General features: G+C 59.2%; 2 protein-coding genes across 3 annotated transcripts; both read left to right on the top strand.

Annotated features, from left to right (window-relative positions):
- The first annotated feature begins 491 nt into the window (after positions 1–491).
- On the top strand, positions 492–6,578 carry SP6 (Sp6 transcription factor). Its single transcript, XM_059998546.1, has 2 exons — positions 492–584; positions 2,761–6,578. Exon 2 carries the CDS (start codon positions 2,819–2,821, stop codon positions 3,944–3,946), a length of 1,128 nt encoding a protein of 375 aa, XP_059854529.1. The 5' UTR covers positions 492–584; positions 2,761–2,818; the 3' UTR covers positions 3,947–6,578.
- Positions 6,579–10,515: 3,937 nt separating this feature from the next.
- Positions 10,516–14,145, top strand: SCRN2 (secernin 2). 2 transcript variants are annotated; one of them, XM_059996554.1, is made up of 8 exons: positions 10,516–10,574; positions 10,958–11,131; positions 11,434–11,615; positions 12,210–12,409; positions 12,854–13,069; positions 13,166–13,331; positions 13,424–13,604; positions 13,835–14,145. In XM_059996554.1, the coding sequence occupies exons 2-8, from the start codon at positions 10,958–10,960 to the stop codon at positions 13,991–13,993; spliced, it is 1,278 nt and encodes a 425-aa protein (XP_059852537.1). In that variant the 5' UTR covers positions 10,516–10,574; the 3' UTR covers positions 13,994–14,145. The 2 variants fall into 2 exon arrangements, with proteins under 2 accessions (XP_059852537.1, XP_059852536.1); XM_059996553.1 differs by lacking the exon at positions 10,516–10,574 and having other exon boundaries at positions 10,585–11,131.
- The last annotated feature ends 84 nt before the right edge of the window (positions 14,146–14,229 follow it).

Below are 14,229 nucleotides of genomic sequence, written 5' to 3'. Positions count from 1 at the left end.
GCCCCCTCCTCCATTCCCGCAGGGTCAGAGTCCTGGGTGCCCGCCAAACCGAGACAGCTCGAGGGCAGTTTTCCACTCGATGGGGCGGGCCCCAGAACCTGGGAAACACTCCGCCCAGGCCCCTCGCCCCAGCAGTGCAGGGGCCAGGGAGGAGGGAGGGAGGGGGCAGGGTGCCACCTAGATAGCGATTCCCTCCGCCCGCCTCCTCCCCGCTGGCCCGGCCCGGCTCGGCCTCTGGTCCGGCAGAGCCCGCAAGGGTTAAAGGCGGCCACAGGTGAGGTGGGCGGGGCCGCGAATTCGGGAAAAAGGAGCGCAGGGCCGAGGATGAAGGCAGAGAGAGCGGTGAGTCACGGGCGGAGCTGTCCTCGCTCGCTCGCTCGCTCGCCGGCTCCCGCCCGCCCTCCGCCCTCCCGCCGCCTCTCTCCGCCCCTCCTCCGCCGCCAGCCGCCGGGTCTTGTCGCGGCCCCCTCTTGCCCTCGGCTCCTGCCCCTCGCCTCTGGAGAGCCCAACGGCGCGCGAGGCCCAGGAGCGCCCGTCGGGAGGGCGCCAGCCTGCCGTGCCAGGCGCCCGAGCGCAGCCTCGAGGTAGGAATCCGGGTCAGGGCGGCGAGGGGTGCGCGCATCGGGGATCGTCTCGGAAAGACGCGCCCGGAACGCGCCACAGCCTCCTCTGGCCTCGGGGGAGGTGGTCTTAAAGAATCCGAGGGGTTTAGAGCCCCGGCGGAGTGAAAACGGGGCGGACGGGCGAGGCTAGAGACTGGGGAAACTGGAGCGACTGGGACAACTGGAGGATTGGAACCTTGAGGACCGGGAGTACGGAAGTCCTGACCACCTGAGCACCGGTGATGGGAGAGGCAGCCGGCGGAAGGGGGAAGGAGGGTGTCTCTACCAGCCTTCCCGCCTTGGAGAGAGGCAAGCAGGGGTACGCGCTCGGCTGTCTCCCTTCCCGAGGTCTCGGTAGCAGCCTAGTGCATCCCAGGATTGGGCTCCCTGGCCCTGTGGCGGGAGAGGCCACTCTGGAGCCTGGATCGTTAGCCTCCCCCCCCCCCACCCCCGCCCCCAACCCCTGGGGCCGTTCCCAGGCGCCAACAGCTATTAGGGTCCCAGGCCTCACTGCTCCCGCCCAGCCCCTGCTGGGCTGCCCCGCCTGGGCCTGAGGCTCCATTCCTGCCTCTTCACCCTGTTCCTTTCTTGTGGTGAGGCAGCAGGAGCCTGAGTAGGCGCCCCAATCCCCTTCTCCCTCCCTCTCCCAGACCACCAGGGCGACCTCCCTGGTCCCAGAAGCAGAAGGTGGTAGGGTCATCTGAATCCTGATTTAGGAAGGAAAAGTCCCTGCCCTAAACCACTGCGTCTCCTCCCTCATCATCAGAGAAGGCTCAGGCACCCAAACCCACATACTCCAGGCATCACAGCAGGGCTCGCAGACCTTAGGGAGAGGTGGTGAGACGAGGGGGAACTTCAAGCGACAGGTATGTGGTCCAGAGAGGGGTGGGGGGTTCTTTAGGTTCCCAGTGGTTTAGGGAAAGAGAAACAGACCAGGAATATACCGTATATACCTCTGGTTCACAGAGGTATATACAGTACATATTTACTGACTGAATGAATACATTTTTTTTCAAGTGACTTCTCCAAATATGGCCTCAGTTTTCTCTTCTCTAAAATAAGAGGACTGGCCTGGAGGAGTAGTTCTCAACACTTGGCTTCATGTTAGAATCATCTGGAGAGCTCCTAAAAATGATCCAGGCCTAGAATGCACGCCCTATATAATCTCTTTGGGTAAATTCTTCCTCTTAATTTCTGTGTGATTCCGGCTTTTCCTGTTGCTCCCCCCACTCTGTCCCCGAATCCCTTAAGGGGTGGCAATTTTATCTTCCCGAGCGTGCTGGTAAGCTCTTCTCTGGCCGACCCCTCCGAGCTTCACATCTGGTCTACCCTAGATTGGAGGAGGGCAGGGGTAGCAGCCAGGAAGCTGGCTGGGCACTGGTGTAGGTCAGGACAGGGAGGGGGGCTTAGTTTCTCTGGCGGGGAGAAGTCTTCTGGAAACTGACACTGCAGTTGCACCCCAGGGAGGTGAAGTCCCTGCCAGAGGGAAAGGGGCATGGGAGTGGGTTTGGTGGGGCTGAGGCAACCCAGCCAGGCAGGGAGCTGGGGTGAGTGGTGTAGAGCAGTGACATGCTTTTCTTCACTGAGCAGGCCTCAGGGATGGAAGGAGAGCTCTTTTTCCAAAACCTCAGAACCTGCTTTGGGCTTCGGGAAGTCAGGTCACTTTAGGCTTTGGGTTAGACCACCTCCCTCTCCCCAACTGCGTCCTGAGTTAAACTGGGGAAGCTGAGATGGGCCTAGATTCTCCATTTGGGCTGGCAGCAGATCTGTGGGTGGGCAGGCATGGGGGCAGGGGTTATGGGGCAATGCCACTGCCCCTCCCACTGGGCTGGGCAGCTACAGTGGTTCCAGCACTGTACTCTAGTTGTATCTGACTGACCTACTTGCCTGGGACCAGCCCAACTTCCAGGATGAGCTGGGTCCTATAGGAGGGATCACCTAGCGGAAGGTAGACTTCCGTCATCCTCTGCACCTCACACCCTCAACCCTTCCTAGCACCCCCAAGTTCTCTTAACCGATCTTTAGTCCCCACCCAGACAGGCCTTCCTCTTTTTCACCTGGGGATGGGAAAGAAGCATTTGACAGGGAAGGGAACTGGGCTAGGACGGGAAATGAGACGGTTACTTTCCTCACTTTACCTCATCTTTTCCTCCTTTAGGTCCCACCTGAGGTGCCCTTGACCATCCCTGTCCCCCACCCCACCCCGGATCCCGGCAATGCTAACCGCCGTCTGTGGCTCTCTGGGCAGCCAGCACTCGGACGCGCCTCCCGCCTCCCCGCCGCGCCTCGACCTGCAGCCTCTCCAAACATACCAGGGCCACACGAGCCCGGAGGCCGGGGACTACCCCTCCCCGCTGCAGCCTGGAGAGCTGCAGAGCCTCCCGCTGGGCCCAGAGGTGGACTTCTCACAGGGCTATGAGCTGCCGGGGGCCTCCTCTCGGGTAACCTGCGAGGACCTGGAAAGCGACAGTCCCTTGGCCCCGGGACCCTTTTCCAAGCTCCTGCAGCCGGACATGTCACACCATTATGAATCGTGGTTCCGGCCGACACACCCAGGCACCGAGGATGGCTCGTGGTGGGACCTTCATCCGGGTACCAGCTGGATGGACCTCCCCCACACTCAGGGCGCGCTGACCTCACCTGGCCACCCCGGGGCGCTTCAGGCTGGCTTGGGGGGCTACGTCGGAGACCACCAGCTTTGTGCCCAGCCGCCCCACCCACACCCGCACCATCTCCTCCCAGCCGCCGGAGGGCAGCACCTCCTCGGGCCTCCCGACGGGGCGAAGGCCTTGGAAGCAGCCGCCCCGGAATCCCAGGGGCTGGATACCAGTCTGGATGGGGCGGCCCGGCCCAAAGGCTCCCGGCGGTCAGTACCCCGCAGCTCAGGCCAGACCGTGTGCCGCTGCCCCAACTGCCTGGAGGCGGAGCGACTGGGGGCTCCGTGCGGGCCCGATGGGGGCAAGAAGAAGCATTTGCACAATTGCCACATCCCGGGCTGTGGGAAAGCCTACGCCAAGACATCGCACCTGAAGGCACACCTGCGCTGGCACAGCGGCGACCGCCCCTTCGTGTGCAACTGGCTCTTCTGCGGCAAGCGCTTCACGCGCTCCGACGAGCTGCAGCGCCACCTCCAGACCCACACCGGCACCAAGAAGTTCCCCTGTGCAGTCTGCAGCCGAGTCTTCATGCGCAGCGACCACCTGGCCAAACACATGAAAACCCACGAGGGCGCCAAAGAGGAGGCTGCCGGGGCGGCGGCGGGAGAGGGCAAGGCCGGCGGAGCGGAGCCCTCCGGGGGCAAAGGCAAGCGCGAGGCCGAGGGCAGTGCGGCTCCCTCCAACTGAGCTCCTCGTCCCGCCTCCCCGTCCCGCCTCCCCGTTGGTCTCCCCTGGGGCCATCAGAAGAGAGCCCTCTGGCCTGATGCCCTTGTGGGGGTGGCTTGAGTAAGAGAAGGTGGTTATTTATTGAGAGGGAGGGAAAGTGGTGCGGGGGTCAGGGAGCCGGGTCGCTAGGGATTTCATAGTCTCTGGGGCTGGACAGGACGGACGCGTTTGACTGGGCAGGGAGGAGCTGCGCATGCCCATCGGTTCTCCCCTTCCTCGCTCTTTCACTCACGCCCCTGGGCTGGGGGGTTGGGGCGGACTACCCCTACGGTGGCTGGAGGGCCGAGGGGATAGGTTGGAGGATACGGCGCGTCCCCGGAGCAGAGAGGAGCGCCCCGGGCGCTCCGGGTAGCTGTCTGGACACGTCGTTAGCGCCTGGGAACCCGGACATAAAAGGGCCACTGGAGCCGCGCTGCAGCCCGGGTCCCTTTCATCCCCTTTAGAGTGCTTTACCCTGGGGTTTCCGGAGGGAGAGCTGAGATGGGGTAGCAGAGGCTGGGGGTCCCCCTAAGGGAGGAGTTTCTATCTGGCTGGGAGGATTGTCATCGCAGAAATAATGTCTCTGATGTGCCTCCTTATTAAGCCTTCCAGACCCGGCCTGATGGAGCCACGAGGGAAGAAGGGAAGAGGGCCAGAATGGGCGACAGCTTCCAGCCAGAACTGTGGGGTGGAGGAGGGAGCTAGATGTGGAGGTTGAGCAAGGAAGTCTCCTCTAAAATGAGAGAAAGGGATTTGGTCAGGGAGTGGAACTAAGCCCTTCCCTCTCTAACTCTGATTCAGTCCTTAACTCTTGGTCTTTATAAAAGTAAAGTTCAGTAGTCCACTCTCATCTGTCACCCCAGGCAGGCCTTCAAGACAGCCAAGAGCCCTTGCTTCAGAATTGACGTAGTTCCTCACCCTTGGTGCCTGGCATTTGCCCTCCCCTTAGGGTTGGAAGGAAGAGGGTTACCTCGGTTGGGTGAGGGTAGGTGGGGGTGTCCCAGCAGAGGGACCTCCAGCGGTTCCTGCTCAGAGCGGAGGACTCTGTCCCTGCCTGGCCATCTGCTTGCAGAGAAGCTAAGCCCCACTCTTTCTTTAGCTCGACGCTCCCCTTTCGTGCTGCCTAAAAGCCTTGCCCCTCCTGTAGAGTGTGTTAGGAGGCTCCTCCCCATCTCATCTCTTGTGGGGCTCCCCTTCCATAGGAGGAAGTTGTCCTGTCACTGGAAGGGGCCTGCCTTCTGAGGTGATGTCCAGGAAGCTGTCCCTGTTCCCTTCTTTAGATGCTAGAAATACATCCTGTTGGTAATCCTGGAGTGGGGAACGTGGGGCGGGGGGGAAGCCAGAAGAGGCTGAGCCAGGCAAAAGGAAAAAAGCTGATGGGGGCAGGGACTGACAGGCCACAGGAGCCTGGAACTAGTGGGCTTTCCCAGGCTCCAAGTAGAGGCCTTAAGATTCCCCCCGACCTCCCGTTTCCCTGCCTTTCTTTCTCCACCCAGAGCCCTGTGCGAGGATTAGTTGTGTATTGATTTTTTAAGTTATAAGCAAAGGGTATTTTATTTAATATTAGGACATGTGTGTTCATGTTTTGTGTACCTGTGTATGTGTGTGTTTCTCTACTGAGCCTGGGGTCTCCAGCCAGGGAGACCCCATCTTGTTCACCCCAGCCGAGGTCCTGGAGCCTAGGCCCACAGCATCTCTTCCTTCCTTGGGGATATCAGTCCAAGGATTGGGTGCTATTGGGAAGTGGGGCTGGGATCTGGGTGGGAATATGTTTGTGTAGAAGAGAGCCCTTCTTAAGAGGGATGGGGTGACTCTCCCTGAAGGACGCATGGGCCTGGGGTAGGTTAAGAAGTAATGTCCTTTCTTTATGCTCCCTCTTCCCCTACCTCCTGCTAATCCGACCAGAGGTCCCTTTCCTTGCTGAGAGGGCTGGGGGCAGAAGAGAGTTGGCAGTGCCTGCAAGTTGCCTAGCCAGGTGGATGAGGGAGAGAGAGGGAGGGCACTGTGGGTGTGAGATGCCGTTTTCCTCCAGCTGAGGAACCAGCCACCTCTCCCTTTGCTACTAGGACAGCCTTTCCCAGTGACCATCCTCAGGGGAACTCCCAAATGTGCGTTGGGGAGAGGACAGCACGGATATTCCCCCCATGGAGGCCCCGAGCTCTAAGGTGTGCTGGTGAGGGCTTTGGATAGGTTTTCTTCTGCTCCCCTCTTTTATAGATCTAGGTTGCTTGGCTGTCTGCCCCCTTCTAGGCAGCCCCCTAGAGGAGAAATGTAGGATTTTTTTTTTTTCTTTAAGTGCTGTGAACCCATTTTGGGGGGGAGGAGGAGGAAGAAACAGCCTGTGTTTTTTATGCCGCAATAAAGTCATCAAACACATCACTGCTTCATTTGTCTTCCAGCTCTGGTTTCCTTTTTGACTCATGGTGTCTCAGCAGCAAGGACCAGGCTGGCTGCAGGGTGGGGTGGACACTTCTCTTTGATCCTGCAGCCCTGGGCAGCCTCACCTCCCTTTGTTTGGGGGCAGAGCTGAGCTGATTGAAGGGTCTGATCCTGCCCGGAGGTTGTTGATGCAGAAGGAGGGTGGCGCTCCCTCGGGGTTGGTAGCTGGGCTGAATGTCCCTCCCTGGTCTTCTCCTGTGGAGATGAAAAGGTTCTAGATATTTCCTTCCTCTTCCACATGGAAGCCCCCTCTTTCGCCTCCCCTGCCAAGAAGGCCAGTTCCCTGCCTTCCCACAGATGGCCAGCCCCTTGGCCCCCTCACCCCACCCCCGTGGGTGTGTGCCTGTCCATCAGGCCTTCTGGCTCTGAGAGAGGCGGGGGTGACTGACAGCGATTTCTTCACCCAGGATGATCCCTATCAGGGACAAGGTGATGAAAGGCAGCCAAGATATCTGATGGGCTCCCACCCAGCTGAAAAGCATGAGGGAAAGGTTCCTAGCGCAACTCCCAGCTAGAGACCTGCCACAGTTATGCAACCACGGTGTGCACAGAATTTCCTCACTGGACCCATCGGGAACCCCCGGATATGCACACTTTCCCAGGCTGCTCAAACGCCTGGTGCGCAGTTGGTGCCTAACACCAACTAAGCCCCACTAAACGCCCCCCCTCTAAACGCCTCATGGCTCCAGAGCCCCGAACCTAGGAAAGTTGACAGGGTCAGTTTTTGGCGCCAAGGGGGCAGCAGTAGGGTATTACGTTCCTTCACCTTTCCATCCTACATCTTGGCCAAAATTATCATCTACCCCAGTGGGATTCCTGTTTCCCCCCACTCTAACCCTAACCCAATTTCTCAGAGCCAAATATGGTACCCAGGCTGGCCCATTCCACCACTTGTTTGGGAGAGTGTGGGGTCACAAAGTTTCTTAAATGGGGGCATCAGAATGGTTTAGGGGTTACAGAGGAAAGCAGACCACTTGAGGGGGCCAAATGTTTGTTTCTGTCTGCCTGGGTGGAGGAGGGACAGGCGTGTTACGGGGACCTCAGGCCCACCCCACTCCCTGGGGCTCCGCTTTTGTCTTCCTGGTTCTGGGGGACTTAGACCCCAGGAGCCTGGCGAGTCCTCTCCTGCTCTCCCCCATTGCTGCCCCCAGGGACAGGAGGGCAGCTGTGGGGCCGGCTGGGCCTGTCTGGGCAGGGCTGGGACTGCCCCTCCTCCCCTCGCAGATCCTTCTGCCTCTCACTGCTGTGGCCTCTCCCGTTGCGGAGCACAGGCTCCGGACGCGCAGGCTCAGCGGCCATGGCTCACGGGTCCAGCCACTCCGCGGCATGTGGGAGCACAGGCTCCGGACGCGCAGGCTCAGCGGCCATGGCTCACGGGTCCAGCCACTCCGCGGCATGTGGGATCTTCCCGGATCGGGGCACGAACCCGCGTCCTCTGCATCGGCAGGCGGACTCTCAACCACTGCGCCACCAGGGAAGCCCTGACCTGCGTTCTTATCGGGGGCCTTTGGTGGGGCCCTGACGCTCACTTGCTCGCTCTGACGGCAATGCTGCCTGGCTGCAGCCACAACCGCCCCCCCTGCCCCGAGGCCAGCTCCGACCCCTCAGTTCTGGCACCCCTGGCAGGACAGTCCTGGAGGTGCTGAGAGGGAGTTTGGGAAGTCAAAACACCTGGGCTGGCCCTCTGGGCAACGTCTCTGAGTCACCCTCTCCTCTCCTGGGAAGTGGGAATAGAATCCCTCTAGGGTGGGTGAGTGAAGTCAGGAATGGGAAAGTGACGGAGGAACCTGCAGCCAGGGGACTGCAGCCTGGGACTGTGCTGTCCTGCCCGGTCCTGCCCCCCAGCGGGCAGCTGGGGAAGTTCAGGATGTGAACCGGCTTTCAGGTCAGCCACCTCGGGGATTCACGTTTATCACCACACAGTCTTGCTGTTTGCTTCTGGAATGACGTCCAATGGCAACCTCCCGACCCCCACCCCATACATCACACCAGAAGCAGCCTTCACCTCCCATTAATCCTTGCGAGTCTGGCTGCTCAGCACCTGAGCAGTGTAGGTTTGAAATGAATCTCAGGCACCAAATAGTCCAGTTGCTCCCACCCGGTAGAGGGCATATCAGAGTCACCCATGGAGTTTTTCCAGATGTTCCACTTCACTCCCCAACATCCCACCGAATTATGTCCCTTGGGGGTGCAGTAGAGCAGCGCTTCTCAAACTTTACACCTGGCGGTCTTGTTAACATGCAGATTCCTATTCAGTAGGTTTGAGGTGGGGCCTGAGATTCTGCATTTTTAACAAGCTCCCAGATAACGCAGATGCTGGCAATCCGAGGACACTTGGAGAAGCAAAGTATTATCTTGTGTTGTGCAATGGGAGTTGCGTCGTTGAAAACTAATCCCTCCTCATCCCAACCACGGCTGAGAACCACTGATCTAGTCCAATGCCTTCACTTGCTACTGGAGGAACTGAGGCCCTGGCGGGTAAAGTGACCTGCCCGAAGAGACCCGCGGAGCTATATCATAGCAGGAGCAGGATGCTACGCCAGTCTGCACAGTTCCGGGTAGTGCTCTTCTCTGCCTCCAGCTCAGCTTCTAGGTCAACCTTCTGTGCAAGTGGCAGTCCCCTTTCTGAAAGTGAAGTCCATCTCCCTGGAGACAGCACCCTCTTGGGAATCATTCTTGTTTATCTAGAGGCAATCAGAAAATACCTCAGATTTCAGATGTCCCAACAGCCTTATCTGGGAGGTCTTCCCCGGCCATCACCCAGCACACCTGCCCGCAGCCTGCCTCCTGGGGAAACCTCGACCTCAGCCTTCATTCCCATCCCAGGAGTGACCACAGGCTGGGATGCTGTGGCCAGGGCTCCAATCAGCAGCCCTGATTGGTTGGCAGGGTGGATGTGGGAGAAGTATATAATCTGCCGTGTCTCCCCTCCCCCCTTTCCTGGACAGCTCCGTAGAGCAAGAGGGTGTGAGACGCATTCGCTTAAATGCTGGTTATGGAGATGGTTTACAGAGGAAAATGACCTGGGAAGCAGAACATTTGGGCTCGGAGTCTACCTCCACATGGATATGTGCCCCCTTGGCCAGGATTTCTCCTTTGCTGTTTCAGTTCCAAATCTTTGGGCTAGAAATTTCCAAATTTCCTTTCAAAGCTAACCTCCAGTGAGTTTGCGCACTGCGGGGCAGAATCGGCCTTTTGGAGGTCGGATGGATTTTGTGCCTATGTGCCTTAAAAAATGCATTAAATTATTCCTACACCTCCTGACCTGTGACCATTCTTTTTTTTTTTTTAGCATCTGTATTGGAGTATAATTGCTTTACAATGTGTTAGGTGCTGCTGTACAACAAAGTGAATCAGCTATATGTATACATATATCCCCATATCTCCTTTGTGTCTCCCTCCCACCCTCCCTATCCCACCCCTCTAGGTGGTCACAAAGCACCGAGCTGATCTCCCTGTGCTATGCGGCTGCTTCCCACTAGCTATCTATTGTACGTTTGGTAGGGTATATATGTCCATGCCACTCTCTCACTTCGTTCCAGCTTACCCTTCTCCCTCCTCGTGTCCTCAAGTCCATTCTCTACGTCTGCGTCTTTATTCCTGTGTGACCACTCTTATAAATCTATTTCCGAGGGGTTGGGGAGTGGGAGGTGGGAGATGGGGAGGAGTAGGAGGGACAGGACAGAGAGAGGATGCGGGGGAGGGGGCACCAGCCCGGCGTTGTACCTTTGTAATTCAAACCAAGTCACAAGTAGCTGAGGTTCTTCCGTCATCTCCGGATGCCCTAGCATTCCCCGTTCTCTAACAAATCAGCCAAGTTTTTCTTTCCTCCCCTTTCACGTGGGCTCCTTTCCACCCCCCAGCTCCCTCTCCCGACAGTGGCCCCATTGGAGGAGCTAGCGGATTCGTCGCAGCCTTTATCCGGCCTGAAAGCTGCGCCCGGGGTAGGGCAGGCAGCCAGCAGGACTCCGAAGGCCGCCTCGCTCCAAGAAGTGGTGCTGGCGCGCGCCCTGGTGGAAAATCAAGGAACTGCAGGTGCTCGATTCCGACTCCGCCCCCAGGCCCAAAGCCTTCCAGGTCATCTAGGAGCCTCCGCCCCTTGAGACCGACCTTACCCGAAGCGGAGCCAGTGGCGCTCGGGACGAGGCTGCGGATCCTGGAGGGAGAGAGGGTGAGGGGCATACAGTATTGGGGAAGCGAGAAACTGGCAGACAGAAGAGTGGCGTGCGATTCTTGGAGAGGGGCTGGGCAGCGAGGGAGACGCTCCCGCGACTGCCCTGAAGGGTCAGGACTTCTGGGAGAGCACGGCCCTCGGAGCATGCGGTCTGCGCCCGTCTGCTGGCTCCCAAGTCTGGAGCCTGGCGAGAAAGTGGGCGTCTCCGTCGCGCACGCCGGGCATCGAGTGTGCGTGCGGTGCTGAGCGTCCAAAACCCGACGGCAGTGTCTTCCCTGAGTGTCTCACGTGTTGGGAGAAGGGCTCCCTAGGACTGCGCCCCGCTCAGGATAATGGAGAGGTGGCACGAGAGGGACACACTCATCTCCACCTCTCCGCAGATGGCATCGTGGAGCCCTGACACCCCATGTTCCTGCGACTGCTTTGTCTCGGTGCCCCCGGCCTCGGCCATCCCAGCTGTGATCTTTGCCAAGAACTCTGACCGGCCCCGGGAAGAGGTGCAGGAGGTGGTGTTTGTACCGGCAGGCACTCATGTCCCTGGGAGCCGGCTCCAGGTGGGTTAGACCTTATAGGGTGCTGGGAGTTGTGGCAGAACTAGGCGTTCTTCTAAGACCTTCCTCCTCTGCTCCCCCACCTGGGAAGCTGCCAGATGTGGTGAAATGAGCATGAGCGTTGAGTCTACCGACTGGAACCTAACCTATTATTTAGCCTCTGTCGACCTCAGTTCCCTCATCTGTAAAATGGGAATAATAAGACCTTCCGTGAAGGACTGTGTAAGGTGACGGGCATAAGTGCCACCACTTTATAGGTACCTCCTTTCTGAGTGGACTCTCCCTTTCTCCTCCCTTATCTCCAGTGCACCTACATTGAGGTGGAACAGGTGTCAAAGACCCATGCTGTGATCCTGAGCCGCCCTTCTTGGCTGTGGGGGGCTGAGATGGGTGCCAATGAGCATGGTGTCTGCATTGGCAACGAGGCGGTGTGGACCAAGGAGCCAGTTGGGACAGGGGAAGCCCTGCTGGGCATGGATTTACTCAGGTGTGGACCCTGCCTCCCTCATCCCGTCAATATACCAGAAATCTGGGGCTGAGTACTGACCCAGGCCATCCTCCTTGCCCTGCCCCGAAGCCTGGTTCACAAGCGCCTCCCCCTTTCTGCCCACTTTGTCATCATCTCCAGGGAGGCTGTCCCTGCCCCGCCCCTCTCTTGGCCCAATCTCCACAGTCTGGTAAGGAGCTCCCAAGTGTGGCCATCTCTGGGCTTCTGCTGACCCAGAAATAGGACAGTGGTTTAAAATTTTTTTCAATAGAAGTAAAATTTTTTTCAAATGAAATCTCAGGGAGAATTTTGATTTGTAAAACCACTAAACATGGAGCAGCTCTGATTGAAGAGGTTGGAGGGCTCAGGGCACTTCTTTCTCCAAGAATATGTTTCAGTCCTTTTTATGAACCCCTTAGAGCACAGCTTGAAAACCACTGGCCTATATGTGCTTAATACAACCAATGTTGGCCGATTTTCTCTGTGACTTGGGCCTGTCACCAAACCTCTCTGGGCCTCTTCTGTCCACTGAAGCTCTGCCACCAGCCACTGATACCCCATCGCCCTCTGTCCCCTGGACTCTCTTTGTGTCAGGCTGGCTTTAGAACGTGGCAGCTCAGCCCAGGAGGCCTTGCACGTGATCACAGGCTTGCTGGAGCGCTACGGGCAGGGGGGCAGCTGCCGGGAGGACCCCATGCCATTCTGCTACCACAACACCTTCCTGCTGGCCGACCGGACTGAGGCATGGGTGCTGGAGACGGCGGGGAGGCTGTGGGCTGCGCAGAGGATCCAGGGTGAGGGGCCTGGCGCTGGGGCCTGCCTCCCAGAGGTGTTCCCCTTTTGGGGTGGGAACAGTGCTGGGGGCAGGGAAGGCCCGATCCAGGAGCAAATGTCTCGGGTGGTGGGGGCATCCAGGGAGATGGGAAATGAGTTCACTCAGGAACTTATCCTCCCCCCTCACTTGGTTGAGTCCTCTTGTGCTCCACCCTGCCGCTTCCTCTGGGGAGCCTTCCTGGACTTCCTGGTGGCCAGGTTTCTCCCTTAAACGCAAGCAGGTTCCTCTTCTTGATGCTCACCACAGCTGCAAGCTCACAGTTATTTCTGTGATCGGTTTGTCTGTCTCCCCCTCCACGAGGGTTGTCTGTTCCCTTCACCACTGTGTTCTCAGCACCTAGCTGAAACCCTGGCACAGGACAGGGGCTTAACGATAAACGAGCGACTCCCCATCTCCTCCGCAGAGGGGGCCCGCAACATCTCCAACCAGCTGAGCATCGGCACGGACATCTCAGCAGAACACCCTGAGCTCCGGCCCCACGCCCGGGCCCAGGGCTGGTGGGATGGGCAGGGTGCCTTTGACTTTGCCCAGACCTTCTCCCTGACCCAGCAGCCTGTGCGCATGGAGGCTGCCAAGGCCCGCTTCCGGGCCGGGCAGGAGCTGCTGCAGCAAAGGCAAGGTCAGTGAGTGGATGGGGTGGGGGCCGGCCTCCCTCCCCTCCCACAGCTTCAGGGGGCTTAGTCTGAGGCCGGAAGGCCCCTTTCTGCCCTGGCAGGGGGCATCACGGCAGAGGCAATGATGGGCATCCTCAGGAGCAAGGAGAGTGGCATCTGTATGGACTCCGGAGGCTTCCGCACCACGGCCAGCATGGTGTCCGTGCTGCCCCAGGACCCCACACAGCCCTGTGTCCACTTCCTCACTGCCACGCCAGACCCGTCCCGGTGAGAGTGTGGGGAAGGCTGGGGAGAATGGGCCAGGCAGGGGAGACGGAAGGGTGCAATAGCCCTCAATCCTTCCATCCCTGTCCCATCAGGTCGGTGTTCAAACCTTTCATCTTCGGTGTGGGAGCGGCCCAGGTCCCCCAGGTGCTGTCCCCCACTTTTGGAGCACAGGACCCTGTTCGGAGCCTGCCTCGATTCCAGACTCAGGTGGATCGCCGGCACGCCCTCTACCGCGGACACCAGGTGGCCCTGGGGCTGATGGAGAGTGAGCAGGTAACCCCCAGGGAATCTCCCACTCCCAGCTGGGACTCTGGAAACGTGAGGGGACCTGGGAGTGGAGGAAAGACTGCAGAGCTGGGGAGAGGAGTCTCTCCCTTCAAAGCCAGCTGTCCAGGAGAATGTTGGGTGCTCTGTCCTTTCTCCTGCTTCTGTGAGACGGCAGCCACGCCCCCCTTCCGGAGGGAAGCCGGTCCCAGGGACTCAGTGCTACCTTTCCCGGGCAGGATCGTGGGCAGCAGCTCCGGCAGAAGCAGCGGGACCTGGAGCAGGAAGGCCTGGAGGCTGTGCGGGGGCTGCTGGCCAGGGAGTGGGCCCCACCGCCCCAGGAGCTGGGCGGCCTCTTCCAGGCCTTTGTGGAGAAGGAGAGCCAGGCATATGCCTGAGCCCGGCTCCTCCCGGCTTGGCCTGGGGTGCAGCGGGCTGCAGTGGGCACAGGACCCCTGGGGTAGAGGGACAGAGCAACCCCTTCACCGCCTCCGCCTTGTTCTGAGTGGCCGGGTCAGCCTTTGCCTTAATAAATGTGTTCTATTTCCTCGTTCAGTGTCCAGGGCCAGTGGGCGTGGGAGAGCCAAGAGAGGGCAAAGGGCAGCCCTGAGGTGGCTGCAGGGCCTCTGGGTGC

The sequence above is a fragment of the Delphinus delphis genome, chromosome 19 (assembly GCF_949987515.2).
Source record: "Delphinus delphis chromosome 19, mDelDel1.2, whole genome shotgun sequence".
In the NCBI taxonomy this organism is placed as follows: domain Eukaryota; kingdom Metazoa; phylum Chordata; class Mammalia; order Artiodactyla; family Delphinidae; genus Delphinus; species Delphinus delphis.
The sequence above is the reverse complement of the archived record's forward strand: the minus strand, read 5'-3'. Positions and strand labels throughout refer to the sequence as shown.